This window comes from Dromaius novaehollandiae, chromosome 4 (genome assembly GCF_036370855.1).
Source record: "Dromaius novaehollandiae isolate bDroNov1 chromosome 4, bDroNov1.hap1, whole genome shotgun sequence".
In the NCBI taxonomy this organism is placed as follows: domain Eukaryota; kingdom Metazoa; phylum Chordata; class Aves; order Casuariiformes; family Dromaiidae; genus Dromaius; species Dromaius novaehollandiae.
Window position 1 is genome coordinate 8,560,195 of NC_088101.1, and position 20,668 is coordinate 8,580,862.

The 20,668-nt window shown below is 41.6% G+C and overlaps 1 protein-coding gene and 1 long non-coding RNA gene across 10 annotated transcripts in view; one reads left to right on the forward strand and one right to left on the reverse strand.

Moving 5' to 3' along the window:
* ARHGAP24 (Rho GTPase activating protein 24) overlaps positions 1–20,668 on the forward strand; it is a 242,647-nt gene that overhangs the window by 193,333 nt on the left and 28,646 nt on the right. For 7 of the 9 annotated variants that reach the window (XM_026102777.2, XM_026102776.2, XM_026102783.2 and 4 more), the window contains one exon: positions 8,231–8,353. The exons of 1 other annotated variant lie outside the window; for it this stretch is intronic. In XM_026102777.2, the coding sequence (XP_025958562.1) occupies positions 8,231–8,353 (123 nt within the window). Of the gene's footprint in view, positions 1–8,230; positions 8,354–12,113; positions 13,242–20,668 lie in introns of those variants that run through there. One more of the 9 variants, XM_026102781.2, reaches the window with a different exon arrangement.
* The window catches only part of LOC112984718 (uncharacterized), a 64,336-nt gene continuing 59,713 nt past the window's right edge, over positions 16,046–20,668 (reverse strand). Inside the window, exon 4 of the long non-coding RNA XR_003259570.2 lies at positions 16,046–20,588. This is a non-coding gene — a long non-coding RNA (uncharacterized LOC112984718). The remainder of the gene's footprint in view (positions 20,589–20,668) is intronic.

Sequence of the window (20,668 nt, forward strand, 5' to 3'; positions counted from 1 at the left end):
CTATTGTGCAAGGCATTAAACTTACTATTCTGTTAAAGCTCTATAGACACTCATGTTCCAGTTGTAGTATAGGGAAAAGCTACCTGTACAAATTATTCATCATGTTACGGCTGATGAATATGTTTCCTGAACTCCCATTTCGGGTATCTAAAAGCAGCTGGTTCAAAGCTTCATGCAAACAATGCATTTTCCTATTTAAAACATCCTATTTTCTTCCAGGCATACTGCAAATGGCAAACTGTGATAGAGTGCATTTGCCATCAGGGAATGTACTTGTTTTACTAGCCTTTTGCCAGTTAGCCACTTAAATGAGTCTGCAGCGCTTAAGTGGAAAAGCTAATATGCACAAAAACACAGTACAACTTTAATGCAGAGAACTGCTATCAGAATTATTAATACAAAAGATGGATGCTATCCGCAGAAAATGTTGTTTGTACCGAAATATTTAAAGAGCAGTACCTTCCTTATTGGCTTGTTTGCAGTTTCTTAATTCTCTTCTTTAGGAAAAAATGTTAGTTCTTTGTGGAGAGAAAAACTAAATAGTGCATCTAATATGGCTTGGTAGTAAAACAACAATGAATTTGGTAACTCTGTGGTTCAAAGCCAGGGTTTTCGAGTGTGATGATAATTAGTCATTTAAAATGCATAGGTGATACGAATGCTGGCCATACCTTGTCTCCTTTCCGATGATGGAGTAGCACTGAGCCAAACAAGGACAGAGGATATAAAAGGAGCACCCTGATTAAAATAATTGAAATTGTAATTTATATATTTTTCTCAATCCAGTCTATTATTATCTGTCATCAAGGTTTAAGATGTAATGGAACTCAAAATAACACACTGGCCAAAATCTATTTGTAAGTATCACTTTCAGTGTCACCAGCACAATATTTGGAAAGAACGGCTCTGACCTGAGTCTGTTCTTCCAACCTCCCTCTTTTGCTGGAAGAAGAAAACCTGAGCACCTGGCAATGCTGGCTCCTGGCACTAGATTCTGATACCTGTTGTGATTTTAACAGGACAAACAACAGAGAATATTTTCCAAGTTTTACAGAACACTTTTTAAAAATGGTTACAGATGAAATTTTAATGGTGGCTACTGAAGTCTTACATAACATCTAGCCATCTAGATTGCCATGTAGGTTGTAACATCTAGCCATATAGATGATATAGATTTATCAGTCTAAACATTTGTAGAATACCAGCCACCATGTTACTTCATCTAATATTGTTAGGGCTTACGAAATACAGTGGAATTTTCTCTTAATACATCTCCTATCTTTGGAATCTAGTATGCCATATAACAGGGCCAGTAAGAAGTTCCTTGTTTCAGTTATTGGTAGGTTTCAGTGGTATTTCCTTTTGCAATGTGGAAGTGAAATGTTTCAGCTTGTTTTCTACTCTCTCTTGTGATGGGATGCTAAAAAATGCTACATAGTTACAGTATGTTAATTTGGTAGCTTCTATTTTTTCCTAAGAAAACCAAGTTTCTGCACTCAGTTTTGTCATGAAGATCATGAAAACATGAATCCTAAAGTCTCAAGAATCATCAAATGAAAAGCTAACATATGTGACTGCTAAAAATCTCTTTGTTTTTAAGCTGGTCCGTGGGTTTTGCGGACCTGAATGACATGCTAAGTGTTGATAGGTTGCACTTTTCAGTTTAATTTCTCAGGGCAGGATAAAACAATTGGATGTTTCAAGTCTTGATTGTTCTTCAGTTGGCTTTCAGCTTTCCAAGGTCCAACATCGCACTTCCTCCATTCATGGAATAGACATATTTTAGACAAGCTGTGCCATGAGAGATAGCAGAAGTTTAGTATAGGTGGGGAAAAATTCAGCAAGACTGTTGCATAGAGCTTCCATGGAGCAGGTCTCTTCTGATAAGAAAATATAACGTGTATTATGTAACAGCGAGTTCAGAAGTAATGCTGAGGCTCCCGTCAGTACAGAGTGTTTGTCTTTGATATTTCTCCACTGGCAATTTTTTTACAAGAGGGCTTGGGTGATCATAATTTTGTGGTAAAAGAAAAAGATGGCAGTGACTTGGACTCAGGCTATATACTTTCTTTCAGCCTAGTTGAATTACACAGATGCTCTAAATTCTTGGTGGAGCTCTGCACAGTCATCAGAGCAGGTGCAATAACCAGGCACATGTAGAATAAGAAAGTTTTACAAAATTAAAATAAAATAAAAAATCCAGCTCATGTCTGCAAACCCCATGCTATCTGCATCATCAGAAGCTTGTCCCCAGCTGATGTGCAGAAATTCATTGTTCCTACTTCTTCTCCAGCACATCTGTGTTGTCACCTATGCATTGCGGCTCAGCAGGTGGTGTGTACAGTTCAAAAATGTTGGACATTCCAAGTAGCTGTGTCTCTTTCTACTCTGTCTTTAAATCAGTCATCTGAGATGCAGCAGTTGCTACATCTGTGCTACTCTAGCAGAAACCTGGAGCATAGATTCTCACTTGCGTGAGGAAAGGATTTTCAATGAAACAGAGAGACAACTGGATATTCAATTCCTTTTAAAATTAAGTTTCATCCTGGTGCTCAACTCCTTCATTTTGCTTTGCAAAATGTGATATAACCCAAGCCTTTTGCCACTAGGTTTTTCCCCTGGTCCAGTTAGAATGAAAAGAAAATGTTTTAAGGCTTGAACCAGTCTAGCAGTGCAAGGGCAGTTTGAAGTGCAAATTGTCCCATGTGAGGTCACTGCAGGAACCTGAATCCTTCTCGCAAGACACTTAGGCATGGCTTCCATCAGACTCAGGACGCACAGGATTCGTGATGGGAACAGATCATATATTACAGTATGATTATAAGACCTAGGAGCTGTAAATGAGTTTCTTAACTCACTTAAAGTTGCAGGATAAATGGACCCTGTAGTTGCCAATGTCATTGTATGGAAGATGAACACATATGGATTTGAACCGTCTTTTAGTAGCTCATCAGTGTATCAAGTCAGACTGCTATGCTTAAAGCAACAGTGCTTAGTGTTGAGCTAGTATCAAGCTTGGATAATCACTAATTGGGTTTTGTTCGTTAACAAACAAGGAAAAACAGAGAATAAGGTTGCTCATCTTGATCTCTGATACTCTAGTATCCTCTGCAGCTTGCAGAGATTATTCCTGCTTCAGAACAAAAAGCCTGAGTACAAATTCTGTAAAATGAAAGCTGATGAAGGAAAGGCAGGTGTGTTTTCCCAGAGAAATAGATTAAATATATTGCTTGCCTTGCAGTTCATTTTCAGCCTTGGGGAAATATTTAAGAACACAAAGTATGTTGGAAGATAGTCATGAATTCTATCATAATGATCAGACTTTTGCTCGTGAAGAAATGCTATTTGGAATTGTGAGCAGGAAATATAAATACTCATTTGCACAGGAGCATCATACACCTGAACAGAGGGGAGTGTGCCTGGTTCGTTGCGCAAGTGGATGGTACTCATTTCTACATGGGGCTGGATTCAGAAGATTTACACAAACCATAGAGAAGATGATGTGTACTTTTTTGATTTGCAGAGTATTGGTGTGGAGGAACAGCTGTGCAGGATCAACTCTTCTACCTTAGAGGCTGGTGCAGCTATCAGACTTAAGCTGATACAGCAGATGTGAAGGAGAAGTGGGCAGTAGTCAGTGCATGTGTGCAGAAGTCATGAACAGCAGTAACTGGAGCAGGATTCCAGAGGATATAGAGACCAAAATTATCTGAAAGAAAGACAAGCTATAAAAACGAAAAATAAATGAAAACAGAGGGTGGAGCAGAAAGAAAACAAAGGGCCCCGGAGGCAAGATTTGCAGAAATTAATTAGGAACTGAATTTCAGCTCCTAAATCTTTATGCTTATATGTCTTTTAAGTGGGTTGATTTTTTTCTGAGGTGATGAGTAGCCAGGAGTTGCCATTTGAATACCATATAGAGGTCCATTCAGTGTATTGATGTGAAACATCAGAAGGCTAAAATTTCACTATTTAGCATTTTCCTCAGAAACCAAAAATTCAGGAACCAAGTAAAAAGCATACAAGCAGGGGAATGTTTCTGAATAAGACTCAGTGGGCTCTGTTGTTATGCTGAGCCTTTCACCATCTTTTAGTTCCCAAGCTGAGAGTGAGGGTTTTAGAGTTTGTAGCTAAGAGAAATGCACAAGGGAATATAGAACTGTTTCACTTTGAAATTGGCTCCCAAATTTTCTATTGGAATGTGCATATTCTTTTGAGATTGTCCGTGGCATTCTCAGCTGAGAAAAATCAGATTAATCCTACTTTTTGATGTTCCTCCTGGGAGAAAATTCTCTTTTAAACAGACGGTATGAATTTAATCCCTTTGCATTCCATTCTCAAGAATGCTGGAACTACAGTTTGCAAGAAATCCAAGGTGCTTCTGAAAGGACAAGCAAGTACTTCATTCAGAGTTCAGCTAGGGCTGCATTTAGGTAAGAGAAGGGTGTCACAGATCCAATAAAGGTGTAGGGTTAGAGAGAGGAGAATACACTGACAAAACACGTTGACTAAAAATTTTTTTTCAGCTGAATGCAAAAGGTTTGTGTATCCATATTTAATCAACAGATGATAAAAAGCAGGAGAGCTGTTGAGTTTGATATTTCAGGCTACAATCACCTGTTGAACTCAAACCTTTCTATGCTTTTCTGAGTGTGTGGTGTGGTGTTGCATGAGCAAAGACAGGCCATTCCCTTTCTTTCCCTCTGTGCAGTGGGTCCGTGCAGGAATTGGCCTCGCTGTATTTTAATTGTGTTTTTCCGGTTGCTGGCAGGAGTTCTTAAAATACTGTGCCTCGCCTGCATCAAAGTGGTGCTGGCTCAGTGCACAGCGCTGCACCCAGCATGGGGCTGAGTGGTCACAGGCTGTCCTGATCAGGAGGCTCTGAAGCAGTCTGTATTTACCAGTTACCGAGCTGCTGGAGGAGGTGCGAAGGAGCAGTTGGGAACCCGAGTTATTGCTAGTGGATAAGATGAAGCAGGGGGAGAAATCTGACCTGTTCAAAGTGGAAGATACATCATGGAATTGTGCTGTGTCACTGTTTCCAATCCAAATGGAAATTCTGGGTAGATTTCTTTAATAAATACGAATTTGTGATACCATCAAGAAAACAAAACAGTTTAGGGATTGCTTAGGGCTGTAGGAAAAAATACATGGCATTACATTGCAGTTTTGAGAAACGATATGGACCAAATTGTTTTTGGCCATTACCAGAGGTTGGAAGAAATAGGATATACACATAATTGTGTAAAGAGCAGCTTTTCATCTCAGATATGCCAGAGTCCACATCTTTGATCAGATATCGTGCGTTCTGCTTCTTCCAGATTCTGTGACATCTACAAATTAACAAGCGGAAAAGACAAAACAAAGGCCAACTTCATACTCCAGACCATCGAGTTGCCTAGTCACAAAGAGGCCCCAGCCCACAGGATTATGTGTCTCTTGTACTTGGACTACAAATGCAGAAAGGGAGCTTCACTGTAAAAGACATAATCTGGAGCTGAACAACCATGCCGCTAAAATATCTTATGATTTGCACTCTCTTAGGGAAGGATTAAGGATGCATTTGCACCTTTAATGAACTTCATGCCCAGCACCATTTTCAAGCAGAGATACTTCATACCAATATCTACAGTATGAATAGATGTCTGATTTCTGGAAGTGGTGATCTACTCATTCTCCATTAAAATAGTAGCAGTAATGTTATATGAAGAAAAGGGAATGTAAATTCTAAACACTTTTCAGCATCTTTCAGAGGTCACATAGACCTGCTGAAGATTTAGAAAGGGCCTTGTAATTTTCTTTCTGTTTTTCCAATATTTCTTATTTGAGATGGTTTTTTTCTTGTCCCTTCATGAGATCTTGTTCAACTTGTATTTTAAAAGTAGTCCCATTAAAAATTAACATTTGCAGCAATATACAAATGAAACACATGCTACTGTATACCCACATATCTGTTAGCAAGGCTTCATGCCAACCTCTCGTAACTCTTGAGTAATAGCTAAGTCAAAAGAAAGTAGAAGAATTCTGCAAGATCTGGTATTCAGTGTGAAGGAAAGGGATTGAACTACAAAGCAAATCCAGAATTGGTATAAAATGGTGAAGATTTTTTGGTTAGGAAAGCTTCAGTTTCTTTTAACAAAAGAAAATCCAACAAAACATTATACTTTTCTTCTCTGGTAGATTAAACACAGATTAATTATGTATTTGCTAAATCGATGTTTAATTTAGTTAGCTGTTTAGAGTACTGCTCTGGAATCCACACTGCAAATGAACTATCTAGACTTTTGGGATGAATGCAGTTTATCATCTGGAGAGCACCCTCCAATTTGTTATAAAATGATCACTGAGTAAATCTCACATAGTTCACCAATGTTAAATATGCATGCTATTAAAAGAATATGGAGCAATCTAACAGACACCAAAGAGAAGGGCCATCACTTGGTTATGATTGTCCTCTTTTTCATTATCACTAGTAATAAAATCAAATCATGTCTTGTTTAGTTCTTGAATCTGACATGTATTTTGTATAAATATATCTTTTTGATCTTTTTGTGCAGCACCTTACAGGGTCTTGGTCTGTGGAAAAAAAAAAGAAAAGAAAAGGCTGCAGAACAGTATGATAATATAAATAAAATTTTTAAATTTACATCAGCCACAAAAAGAGTATAGCTGCATTGCATGCTTTTTCTCTAAAGTGCCTCCTTTTAAGATGACTGTAATCCTCCTTTTGAAGAACTGGTTTTCTTTTCCATCCTAATTTAAAGTTATGGTTGTTGCTTTTTCCGGAAAGTATAAATTAATTCAGAGCAAGGCGGGTGTTCATGGTGTTTTTGGAATACATCTAGAATACCTTTCATGTGTTTTACACAGATGTATACAACTTCTGGTACTGTTGAATGTTTTAGCCTCATATTCTTTGGCCAAATTCTACTCAGGTGACTAGATTTTATCTATGTTCTTGTCCTATGCTTTGGTGAATTTTGTATTGTATTGTTAAATATCTTTGTTAAGCTTAATACAGAAAAAGTCTGTGCTTCAGTGCTCAGTGAAGTGCAAAACACTCTTTCTTTTTAGGAGAAACATGCTTCCCTAAAAATATTATATTTACTAGGTGTGACAGTATATTGAGGCTTTTTGTTTGTATCTGTATTTTTGTGTCTTTTCAGGAAGAGAACTGTAGATGACATATAAAATAGACCAGGTTGTGCCAGGAAGTCATGGTTGGATTTGTTAGACCCTTAGGAAATTCCTCTTTAGAAACCTAGCTAGTACAGTGCCCAGCACTGATCATGGCACTCTTCAGAAGACGGCCTCCCAGGAACAGTGTTCCTGCTCTAATGAACAGAATTCTTTACTTTAGATATGACAGAATTAAAAATAGGGATGGAAGAAGTGGGAGAGAGATGAGGACAAAACTCCTGATTTCTGGGTGCATCAAGTTTGGACATGAAGTGTACGGGCATGCCGTTGGCTGAGTGGAAGGTCTTCAAAATATCTAGAAGGATTTGCTCCTTCTGCATGCTTTAAAGGCAGTTTGAGTTCTGTGGTTCTTTTGCTCTTGCAATAACATAGTACCTGTTAGGACAGTGCTGAAGCAGTACCACAGCAGTGAAAACTTGGAGCTATGGGCAGCTGAGTTCTCTTTTTTCCCTTCTTTGCTTGGCCCATCCTTAAAGGAGCGCTGTGTTCCCCTTAATCTAATCCACATCAGACCCGTCCAAGCCAGTGGGCTGGGCTGTACCACTGCTAGCATCAGCTGCCTTCTCCCTAGGGATTCACAGCAAATGTTTTTGCTGTGAATGTGACACACACTGTTCCTGAAAATAAAAAATCGAGTTGTCCCCACTTGTTTAAAGCACACTTTTCTCTCTCTGTGTTTATTCTGTCTGCCATGATACAATAATTGCTGCAAAATTTCTAGTGCGTATATCAAGTTACGGATTAGTGCAGGCCCTGTGGTTCTTGGAACAGCATGGGGCTGTTTTTGTTTACCAGTGACATTTATCCTCTCATTTCCTTTTGGAAGCCTGACAGCTTCTCACTGTCTGATGGGGAATGTACTTACAGGACCTTCTTTTCATGCCATGGCTGACGATAAACACGCCAGTGCACGGTATCTGTGTCTGGTCTCCTCAGAGCTGCTATTACTGCTTTCAGCAGCCTGTTTGGCAGGAGCTTGGATGGGCAGGAAAGCAAAAGGATTTCTAAGTACAATTATCTTCTCTTGCAGGAGGAGACCGAGAGCGGATGACAGCTAATCATGAGACGTACCTTCTTATGGCAAGCACACAGAATGACATGGAGGATTGGGTGAAATCCATTCGTAGGGTTATATGGGCGCCATTTGGAGGAGGTGAGTCAGTGAGAGAAAATGTCAGACTGCCAGATGAACAAAGACACGTAGGGGTTATTTTGTTGTGTCTCAGCCCCGCTCAGCATTTTGCAGTGAAGAAGAGGAGAGAATGATGTAGATATTTCAAAAACGGTGGAATAAACCCTTTGTTTTCACTTGTTATACAGGTATCAGGCATGTTCCCACATAGAGGGATCAGTTAAAAAGCTTTAAAATGTCTAAAACTACTTCACTTGAGAAGGACAGCACATTGTAGAGTGTCTACTAAGGCAACAGGAGTTTTCACAGAAGATTTGTCTTCTGTGAAATCAGCTTCTTGCTGGGAAAACTGGGGTAATTTCTTTGGTCACCAGCTAAAAGACTGTTATGTTTTTCACTGTTTCACTGTGCTTGGGCCATCCCAATTGAGGTCAAACACTGTACAAGCAACAATGACATCAGTTCACAGCCCCTCTTGGAAGGGCAAAAATACTGTTGTCCCCACTTTGAAGAAGAAATGGAGGCAAGGAAAGGTGGCTAAGACCTACCCACTGCTACAGAAGAGACTGTAATGCATGTAGCCTTTGCTCTAGCCTCATCCTTTAGGACAGAAGTCATTGGTTTCCTTCACAAAACCATACTCCTTGCTCTTCTTTCTCCTCCAAAAAAAGAAGGGGGAGGGAGTATCTTCAGTTGTATTCAGATCCATGAAAACTTTGTGTGATGCCCCCAGGATCCTTGCTTTGTGCAAGCAGCACGGTATTTAGAAACAGGAGAAAAGGTCCCCCACCATTTCATGAGACCCTACACACACAATGAGAAAGAACCGAAACAGAGTTAGATTAGGAACTAGAGGGTGCACCATTTTGCACTTGAAGTACTGCCGCCACTGTTGCTGAGAACATGTTGCAAGTGGTCTGATAGCTGTGGTCCTGACTAATACAGAGGGTACTCTATGCAAAGGAAGTGGAGCTGGGTCACCTTGCTGACAAACACCTGTCACAAGAGGCTGTCAGTGACTCTCCTGCAAGTGACAGCTAAGGCCAATGATGATAATATATAAAGCTGTGCCCTGGGGTATTAGCAAGAGCATTATGTAATAGATTCTTTCTCTTTTGATTGGCAGACCCAGTAATTTCAGTAGTACTGGATCAAAATTTATTGTCAGATGTCTTTTAAAAAACTCTCTCCTACTGAATGGGCTGGAATTATTAGCATCATTTCCAACATTATTATTCTTGTAATAATATCCGTGTTATTATAATACAAGTATGATTCATACACCTGCAAAAAATGTCTGTATATCAATCAAACTGTTCCTTGAAGCTTTCAAATCTCAACGTTTGGGGACAGGAATATTTTCCCACCATGAAAGAGCACCAGTATTGTATCAAGGGCTTTTTTGTCTTGTCAGCAGGTGTTATTAGACTGTGGAAAAGTAAGGCAGGATTGTCTGTGCTTTTCTATGACAGAGAAAAGCAGTTATCACAGGAAACCTCATTTGCTGACTGCAAATGTCTCTTTCCCACCTGTCAGATACACTACAGGAGAAAGGATGGAAGGGACCAAAGCAAATTACCATTTTGGATAAAACTTTTCTTTGAGCCACCCATCTTTCTTTGTGCTTTATTCAGGTGATACAGTTCTTAGCAGAAAGCTTTGGCCCTTGCTGGTGGCCTGCCCTGAGGGACTCAGTTAGCTGGGGGCTTGGCTGGCAACTTCTCAAACGTGTCTGTCTTCTGTTTGGCTCTTCCTGTGGAAATGAGTGCTGGAAAGACGGTGCTAAGCAGTCGTTGCACTGGCCCCACTGGGATGTGGACCTACCTGTTAATAAAGGCAGAGCTTACCAGCTGGTACAGTCCCAGATCTGGGCATGCACATCTCACAGAAGAATGTTAAAACAAAACAAAAAACCCACACAGTGCAAACAGCCCAAACTAACAAAGTGAAAGCTTTATCTTAAAAGCTGTGATCTTCTGCAGACATACTGAGATGGTGTGGAATTGGGGAGGCAGCAGGCGCTTAATCACTTGCAGTTCAGCTAGGCAAGAAATGTGCTTGTTTGTATGGCGCAAAGATCACCCATCTCCGACTTTCTTTTTGTAAAGAAACCCTTATACTGAGCTCTTCAGTGTTCTTCTATTCCAGTCCAATAGCAGTATAAGTTACTGTGGCAATAACCAATCTGGGTGTGTAACGGAATTGTATTTTTCAAGGAGGGAAGCTATCTGCGTGTGTTCTGTGCCTGGCTCCCATCACCACCATATTTGTCTGTTGCAAATACAAGCTAAAGCAATCCTGAAGTTCCTTTGCAAGGTAGAGAAGCGTCACCATTTTACCGGTGAGGAGCCGAGGTCTGGTGAAACTGAGTTGCTAGCCCAAGTCCATGCACAGAGGCTGTGACAGAGCTAGGAATAGAAGCGAAATCTCCTGAGTCCTGACCCTGTGCTTTCTTCACAAGCCCCTCATTTATAGAGCAAGAGCTATTTCTGGTTTACAGTTGGGAATCCTTCCAGCCACCAGGGAAATTCTCAGGACACGGTCATTGTTGTTGAGTGTTTAATGGCACCTACTGGTGGAAACACCTAGCCAAGGATTTTGTGTGCTGATTGGAGTAAAACAAGAGAAGGGTGCAGTCCTTGGATTACTATTTAAATTCATTTGCAGTTAAAACACTTTTTTTTTTCCCTGTTGGAATTCCTGATTGAGTATACTGACTTTAAGGTTATTTGTATTGGAAAACAAACAATTAAATCCCTGGAAAACGTGAGAATAGGCTTTAGTGTTTATGAAGACGGTCTGAATATCGTTCGGAGGCAAAAGCGGTATTGTGGTATGTGCTACCATTAAGAATCTTGCCTCTCGAATGTCCCCATTTGACTAACTATTTCATATTTAAGTTGATATTCTGAGATCCCCAAAGTTTTAACAAGCCCTGTTAACTGTTCTCTAATTACATATGAATAGACATATTCGCATTTTTATTACCCCTTCATACAGGAATTTTTCTAGAGCTTTCTAAAGAAAGGTTTTTCTCACGCTGTTTAAGAGCTTGTATTTATGAGCTGTAACCACTGAAGTTAAAAATCTTTTTTATCTATTACATTAGCTATAAACAAAATATAGAAAGGTTACAGTCATATGATGATGACTGGCCAGTAACAAGTAAATACTTGTAGGAAAAAATTAATTCAAATAGCCAATTTATCAAAACACTTATTTCTGCTTCCTAAATTTTATCACTAGAAGGTAAGCCACAGTAGTCTGGTGTCATACAAGTCAAGTGTCAGTTTGAGTAACATATTTGAATTTTCTGGTTCTTGTAAGCATTATAAGCAAGTTGTACACATGTTCAACAGATATCTCTGAGCCTTGGTGAGCCACTAATATTTAAAGTTTGTCTGGCAGTGAGAGAGGACTCCTGGTACGAGAGCAGGTAGCTCTGTAAATGATTAACCGTATCATTAAATTGTTACTTGTTAACCTGTGCTAGAAAGAGAAAAGGGGGGGTGGGGGGGAGAGAGGGGGGAATCTGCTAAAGTGATCAGAAACAGCTTTTTCTTGCACCAAAAATATAAGCAGCTGTGGAAAAAATTCTGAAAGGGAAAAGAAATGTAAATGAGCCAGGACATGTAATGCTTGTTTGCACATGACATTCCTTTCCTGATTAGATTTAAAAGGCAATTTTTTACAGGAGGGAAAGGCCTGAGCTTTAATTGCAGAGCTTGAAACTAAGGAGGAGGGAGGAGGCAAGACGAAGGGACGTGAGCGTTTTAGCAGGGCCAGTAGCGTAAGGTCTGGCACCTCCTGTGGGAGCGCAGCCTGACTGCTCTTCAAGCTGCCACACACAACAGCCGCCTGAAGTCAACTCAAAGTCATCCACAACAGCAGAGAATCGCGTTGCAGCAGCTCCCTCCTTTACATTGTTTCCCTGCACCTGCTGCATGTGAGTGGCTGGAGCAGAAGGCAGCAGCAGCGGTGGCTGCCATTGCCAGGCGTGGGACTGGGAGGAAATGAGCAGAGCATCCCCGTGTGGAGGCACGTATTCCTCAGCAGCTCCCCAGGATCCTGCTGGCAAGGATGCGCGGCTGCCGCATCTGACGTGGCTCTCCCACGAGAGCTTCTGGTAGTGTGAAGGCAATAAAACAAGCAAGAAACCCACGAGAACATCAGACAGGGAGCTGGGTATGTAAAAGGCCTTTTGAAAGGAATCCGTTATGGACAGAGAGCCTTTTGGGCGAAGGTATCGTTATTTTTGCTCCTCAGTTACAGAGATAAAAGGAGCCAGCAAGGAGCATCGTATCCTGGAGGATTCTTCGGTGGCCTTTCTGGTATTGTTCTCTTCTTTCCCGTTGCGCACCGCAAAGTACTGACCTTTCCCAGTGGAATTGGAGTCCCTGCCACTCCACCCCGTGTTCCAGCTGAGAGGAAGAGGTCTGTCTTCCCCTGCGTCCGTGCAGACACTTCTGTTTGAATGGAAGATACATCTTTTTGCTGAAACTCTTTTGCTGTGACGTTGCATAATAAACAGTTGTCTCACTGCAGGAAATAAAAGAAACGAAAGGAAATAGACAGAAGGAAATTGTTCCCCAAAGCAAAACTGAAGAAGGGAATAGAACATTAAAATCACTTCAAACCCTATCCGAGATCGAGAAGACCACAAATCTAGCTCCAGAGGAAAACACACTATTATAAAAACTCCTCAGCAGTCAGTAATGATGAACAGTCGTGGCGTTTCATCTGGATGCAGCTGGTAAAGGAAAGCTTTGGGGGGACGTGGAGGCTCTGGCCTGTATGATGCCTGAAGATAGAAATGCTGGAGTCCGCAGCCCAGGTGCCTTAGCAGCAGCTCCTTTCATTCCCAAAACTACTTATAGGAGAATTAAGCGGTGTTTTAGTTTCCGTAAAGGTAGGTCTGTTCTGTTGCTGTGTTCTGCTTTGCTAGTGAAGCCATGGTGTCTGTGAAGTCAAGGGGGCTGTGCATGCTGGTGCAGATGAGAATACCGAAACAAAAGGCATGAAACAATGCAGATGCTGACATCCCGCGAATGATTTATTTACTTCTTTGTTCATTTATTTGTAGTTGGCAAGCTGACATTGCCTCTCTGTATAATAGCCCATGAATGGGCTGCCTGAATGAGGTGGCTTGGGACAAGATTATTGCAGGGCAAAAATCAGTGAGAAGAGTCAGGGAATTGGACCTGTGATGCTCAGAATTGGCTATTTGGCTGGCAGAATATTAGGGAAAAGAGTTTAGGTTTGTATTTTGTCTGTGTGGGAGGAGGGGAGAGAAGAGAGGGTGCAAAGTGACAAGATAAATATGCCTCTGTCCAGAAGGCTAAGTCCTTGGATTCTGAGATTTCTGATGGACTGAAGGGGATCCATACAGGGCACTGTACTCTTTCCAAGTGCTGCATTGTTATTTTGTTCTGCCGTCCCACAACCTGCACTTGCATTTCCACTTGCTGCAGAGAGATTTTTAAAGCCTTTCCTTCTGCATTGCACATACTGCCGTTGAAACAGAGCATGGCAGCACTGGTGGGAGGAGGGCAAAGAGGAGGCTGGCTTTGAAAATGTGTCAGATAGTAGTGCTGGAAGGGAAACACATGTCTGAGAAGGAGATTTGACAAGGGACAGTAAAGTGTCACAGTGCCAGGGGTGGGAGGGAGAACTATCTTTCTGACAGGAGACAAACTTTGTTTAGGGGAACAGGAAGATGTTTGTGCTGCCTTAAAAACTATGCTAGACAGGGAAATCCAAGCAAAATGGCTAAATTGTCATGTGTGGGAAATGATCTTATGCAGGACATACACAAACAAAATCATCTTTATCTCCTGTTCCTCCCTAAGCTGTTCCTCCATGCTGCTATTTATCCTGCAGAATTCATTCCCATTCGCACAGCCATGCAGCTCTCTGCTCACGAGATTCAGTGGTGATGTAGTGGCATCGCAGGTGGTGCCCTTTGACGAGGAGACACAACCAGCCGGGGCAGTCCCAGCACAGCCACAGCAGAGATCCCTTACCATTTGGCTGAGATTGTGCTGAAGGCTGTTTGCGCCAACACGCACACACACAGGGGACCAGCGCTTCCTTTGGTTGCTGGAGTTCAGTCCCTCTGAAGACTGGACAAGAGGACACGTATGTGTCCATAAAAAGTGTGCAAGTGTGTTTCCCTGTGTTGGTGTGAATTAGAGCTATTTGGCTGGCTGTCCCCCATTTATACATTTAACTATTTGAGAAATGTTTGGAAGCTGAAAAAAGGATTAACTAATGAGTTTGCAGACAGCTGTCTTTTCTCCCAGGGTGCAGCCTTGGCCTCTCCATGAAGAGCTTCAGCTGTTTATTGTTTCCCAGTGTGTTCTGACACAGAAACTCTTCATGTCTGAAACATGCCTAAGCGAAGCTGCACTGTCTGGGGCAGAGGACTGGATGATGGAGGCCATGCTGCTTATTTGCTGTCTTCTAGATACCGTGTGTTTCACTTACACTGTCCTGCACATGTTTTCAGTCAAAAATACGGTTACAAAGCCCCTAGATCAGAACTGCAGAACGCATATATATATGTCGAGGTCCACGTTCCACTGAAGTCAACATAAAGATGATTAATCTTAAAGATGATAAGATTAATTGCCTTATACAATTCTTGAAACTTGATTTGCAGATTGTATACCCAAGTATAAAAAATGTGCAAAACTAGCCCTGTGCAAATCTAGCACATAAACTTACATAAAGAAGACCATTTAGTATTAAACTGTGTGCCTTGCACCTCTAAACTACAATGCAGAAAACGAAATTAGCAGGGAAAGCCATTGCCTGGTCATTGGAAGAACTAGAAGAGAATCATGACATTGTATGTTTAGGCAGGCGTACACTGCCATCATCTTCACTGATGATACACAGTGGAGAACAATACCTAGAGATAAAGATCCATGCTGCATTGTATTAGGCGCTGAAAAATGAAGTGTCAGGTCTGCGTGGGGGTCATGTCATCAGGGAAGTGCTTTTTCAGAAGAAATTTGAAGAGAGACAGAGCTGAAAGTTTTTAAAGGTCGATTCAGAGAAGATGCTCTCTGTGTAAGTACCACCTTGGGTGCTCCCTGAAAGCACATCTGGGGTAAGCAGGGGAAAAAATGACTGAGCGCAACTTTGCTGGCTGTATGCAAGAGTGAGAAGGGTCACTAGCACAGTGACTTAAGGTGAACAGAGTTTTGGAGGAGGAGGAGGCTGCATGGGCCATTGCCGCAGAAGCAGTGGTCTGTGGCTCTGATCCGATTCAGTGCAACAAATTTCTGGCAGTGTTTCTGAAACATTCCTCTCCAGCCTGTAGCTACTTCTGCTCTTCTTTCAGAGTTCTTTGTTCTGAGCAGTAACCTCTCGTGTGCACCTGTGCTAAAACTGCAGGGCAGAGACCTTATGTACTGCTGCCATCACACTGGCCATGGGGTGGGAGAAGTCTTGAAGCTAAGAGAATGTGAGTGAGACAGGAACAAAATTGTCCGACCACTATTTCTTGGTGGGGTTTTCCCTCTCTGTTTTTGTTTAGTTGAAGAGAAATTACAGAATTCTGTAAAGAAGGAAATACTGCCTATCTTTGACCCACTCAGAATAATACTTAGTGCTGGACAACAGAGGAGCAGACAGCTGATAAGAAAAAATAATTCAAAACTCCATCTAAAGTATTATGTGGCCGTGCCAGTCACTTTGTGTTATTCTAGGACCAGTTGCCGAAAGCTATTCACCTGGCTTTTTCTATTATTTTCAGTCTCAATTAGTGGTTTAAAGTTGAGGGTTGCTTAAAGTAGTCAGCCAGATCCTAAGCTGGGGCCTTTGACCTTAACTGACCCTCTCTGATCAGTATGGCCCACAAACTAATAACATGTTTTGGAAAGACGGAGATCCTCTGTGTGCTGCACAGTGAGACAACACATGATATGGACGTGGACCTGTCAGACACCAAATTCACAGTCCCATCATGAGAGATACCTAATTCATCACTAGCATCATTTTTTAGAAATCATTTTATTTGGTGTGGTTTTATCAAGCATACCACGTTCCTGCAGGCTGCTAAGTCTGAAGAGGACATTCCCTTTCCAGCACCCTTCACTGAACCCCAAGTCACACTTGTGCAAGCTGTCTGTGGTTAGTAGGATTGTAGGAATCAGGATGGTGGTTCCAGACTTGAACCTCAGGACTGCCTTAGTTGCAGGGCTGAGTTTGTTTCTAAATCATCGCATTCACCCTTTTTTAGGAGATGCTTCACAGACACAATGGGCTAGATTCAGTCTTGCTGTGACAAAGAGGGTCCAGTCCACATCTGCCAGCCAGAGAAATTCACTCGCAGTAGTACCCAGATGTATTCAGTATTTTGTATTGGTTGTGCTGGTAGAAGGCGACATGCCTTAGACCTCAGTGCAGACCTGCAGAGCTACTTCAGATTTCTACCACTTGTTACTGAGAATGCAGAACGACCCAGCACAACATAAACTGGCAGAAATGGCTGACTGAACAATGTTGTGTTGAAAGCAGCAGTCTTCTGTGCTTTATACTGTCTGAAAATAATGTTGCTATCACCTGAATTGCTCAGACGCAACTTGGGAAAAGCAGAGCCTTCTGACTCATTGAGCATATGTGTTGTGATAGAGCTGGGGAGGTAGGTAATTTTTTTCAAGCAAAGAAACAAAGACCCAGAACTGCCACCTGCATCTTCCTCTTCTGTTTCTTTTACTGGATCAAAAGCTTGGAGTCAGCGGACTTGAGAGGCATCCCCTGCCTGTGTCCAGTACGTGAGGAAATCATTGACTAGTAGTATTCTTATTTCCCCCAGCACTTTGTAGATTTTAAAAACACAGTCCAACTGTGCATATGTACCACTGAAAACACCACAGTGCTTTCACAGTTCTGAGCAGGGCAGACATACATGATGTAGTTTGGATATAACACTGTCATGTCTTTCATACGCTTTATGTATATCTGTCAGGCTTGGAAATCCAGTTTCTCAAAATGTTTATGGGACTTCTGCCACGGGAATGTTCTAGTTAATGAATAACCACTCAAAATGTCTTTTGCTATCATGTGATTTTCTTCTTTGATGTTATGCGTGATCTTGGCTCCTGCTTAACTGGATGTAGCTTTAAAGACCTGCAAGGGCCTCTCTGAAAAAGCAGTTCTGCTGATTAAATCTAATGACTGGCCAGAACTGGAAACATGTACATTTCCCCTGTCTTCCTGCAGTTGTGGAGAAGCCAAGCTCTGGATCTGGATTCTGAATCTGAGGGGGGCTGTCTGTTTCTTTCTTCTCTGTGTATCTGTATCCCCAAAATAAACCAAACCACAAGACAGCACTTGCGCATCTGTGCATGTCTGGATTTTGGAGACACTGAGATTTAGGAGGAGAACTTGGGTCTGGATTACAGCATCAGATATGAGGTCTCCCTTTTATTTCCTTCTCCATGAAGGTGTTCTTGCTTAGTTATTGTAGTGGAAATATACTTAAAAACAGCATGCGAAATCATTTCTGTGATACTGATCATGCTGTAGTTGAGTAAGTGCTCTTCATAACCCTGGCTGTCTTTTCATTGCTTCTCTGTAAAGGAGATGCTAGTAGTTACTAGGTATAGCTGATAGTGCTCAGCTTCAGTCTACGTCTGCCAGCCACTATACTAACTGTATGTTTGCAACCACAATTCATCATAGCATTGCCTTTGTTTCTTAATAGTCAATGTCTTAGTCTTTATAAACCACTAATCTGTAATATCTCTAAAGCAATCAGTTATGATGTGACAGAGGATAAGAAAATTAGAAAGTAACAATGGAAACAGCTGAACCTTAAAGCGCAATAATCTTGGCTTTTGTTCTAAAAAGTCCCTGCTGTAAACAGTGAAAAAAACTAGAGACAACAGAAAAATGAGGAAAATGGTAAAAGTTATGACAACAAGATGTGGTTGCAGTTGTTGTTTCCCCCCACTTCTGCCCTATGCAACAGAGTATTTTTTTTCATGAGGCATCAGCAGGTCTGTAACTTCAAGTCAATATTTATGCAGAGCTTATCATGACAAATTCCTTTCATGGCCAAGTATTGCCTGGTGCAGCATTCTGGATTTGTTAGGTGACAGAAATCTCTTCCTTGGAGAATTTAGTCTAGACTGTAAAACCAAACCAAGCCTTCCTGAGATTAATTCCAAAGTCAAACAAGTTGAAAACATAGAGCACAGTACATGGAGACTTGTAGATGCATTTAAAGGAGTGACATGGTGATTTACCACTGATTTTCCATAAGACTGAGGTCTTAACTTTAGGTTATTATATGGTCATCATTACCACACTAGGTATGAGCTTCCAAAAGTGGAGTGAGGAGATTCTCATGCTTCTGAGGCAGACACAATAGTATCACCATTTTATGGATGGGGAACCAAGTCTCTGAGGCTCTATCTGAGCTGGGAGATAAGATTGCGGGGCGTACGCAGACCCCTCCTGTCCCTCCAGCCAGATGGGATGCAGCTATCTGAAGGTCATGTAGGATCTGAATCCAGTCTGTCAAATCCTAGACAAGTACTGTAGTTACTCTGCCTCTCTCTCAGGTGTTCTCAGCTAAGTGTATTCTAAGTGTCTCAGTACAAGTCCCCTAATTTACAAAGTACCTTATTGGAGTCCATCACAGAAAGAGTTCAATGTTTAAAGTTTAGAAACCAAAATTGGAAAATATTAGCCTCTGATTTGGATGGTAGTTTGTTTTCTTGACACAGCTCAGCTCTGCAACATATAATGTTCTATTTTTCCACGTGTATTTTTAGAATTTTAAAATTTTCTTCATTCAGTAGCTGTGATTTGCTACTCCAATGGAGAACCAAGTTGGTCATATGCATTTAATATACATCACCTTTCATACCTTTCACTTGCTACTTGTTATTTGTGCTCAGAAATACTGTTTGGCACTAGTTACAGGCATCTTAATGCTGTGTAGTTGCCAGCTGCTTTCAATATATTGCAGTTTGTGTTACGGTGCATCAGCAATTTGTAACAGTATAGAAATATCTTTTGCTCCCACTGCACAAAAATCTGTATTCTGATTTTATTCATTCTGTCTTAGATGTGCATTGAAAACCACTTATAAACTGAAAGAGGAAAAAAAATGCAGCAACTCAAAAAATGTATTAATATGAAGTGATGTGTTTTGACTACAATGTCATTATTAATAGGAGTCTCAAAGCAGTCTGATAGTTTTGAGAACTCACTCTTTCCTCTGCAAATGTAAGCTGCTCTTTAATATGCACATTATTCTAAAGACTGTTATCATGGAGGGAAGAAAGTTTAAGGAATAGGACAGAGCTTATTCATACTAATTGCACTGTCAGTGGCCATGAGTTGTAACTGTACAACATATAATTGGAGTATCCGTATTTCATACTGATGAATTTTGTTTGGAAAGAGTTGAAAACTCTTATGTTACAACCATGAGATCTTAAGGGCACTTGGAGGAAAGCTCAGCCTGTGTGTTCACAGGACAAACTTGGGGGAGGAGGGTCAAGTCCTGCGCCTGAGAAAGAAGAACCCTTACAGAGACCCACGATGGGGCCTGGCTGCCTGGGGAGCAGCTCTGCTGAAAAGGGCCGGGGTGCCCTGAGGGACAGCAACTTGGGCAAAGCCAGCAGTGCGCCCAGGCAGCAGGGAAGGCTGACAGCATCCCGGGCTGTATCACCAGGAGCGCGGCCAGTAGATGAAGGGAAGTGAGTATCGCCCTATGCTCAGCATTTGTTAGACCACAGATAGAATACTGTGTCCATACAGGATGGTAAACTGGAGGGAGTTAAGCATGGTCACCAAGATGGTTGGGGGCTGGAGCACTTGCCCTGTGAGGAGAGGCTGAGGGAGCAGGGCCTTTTCAGCCTGGAAAAGGGAAGACTTTGGGGGGACCTAACAGCAGCCTTTCTGTATCTTAAGAGAAGGTTGCCAAAAAGATGGAGTCAGGCTCTTCACTGCAGTGCATGGCAGGAGGAGAGACAATAGACATAAATTGAAACAAGAGAGTTTGGATATAAGAGAAAGCTTCCTCACCATGAGGACAGTCAAATGGTGGGACAGATTGCCTGGAGAGGTCATGCAGTCTCCATCCTTGGAAGTTTTCAAGACCTGAGTGGATACAGCCCTGAGCAACCTGGTCTGATCTCTCAGTTGTCCCTTCTTTGGGCAGGCAGTTGGACTGGATGGCCTCCTGAGGTCCTTTCCACTGTGATCCCATGACTCCAAAGCTTCAGCAGAGCTACAGCAAGGCAGAAAGATTTACTAGATTCCTTCATATACTTCATTCAGTTCAATCAATCCATTCATTCGTTCAGTGCA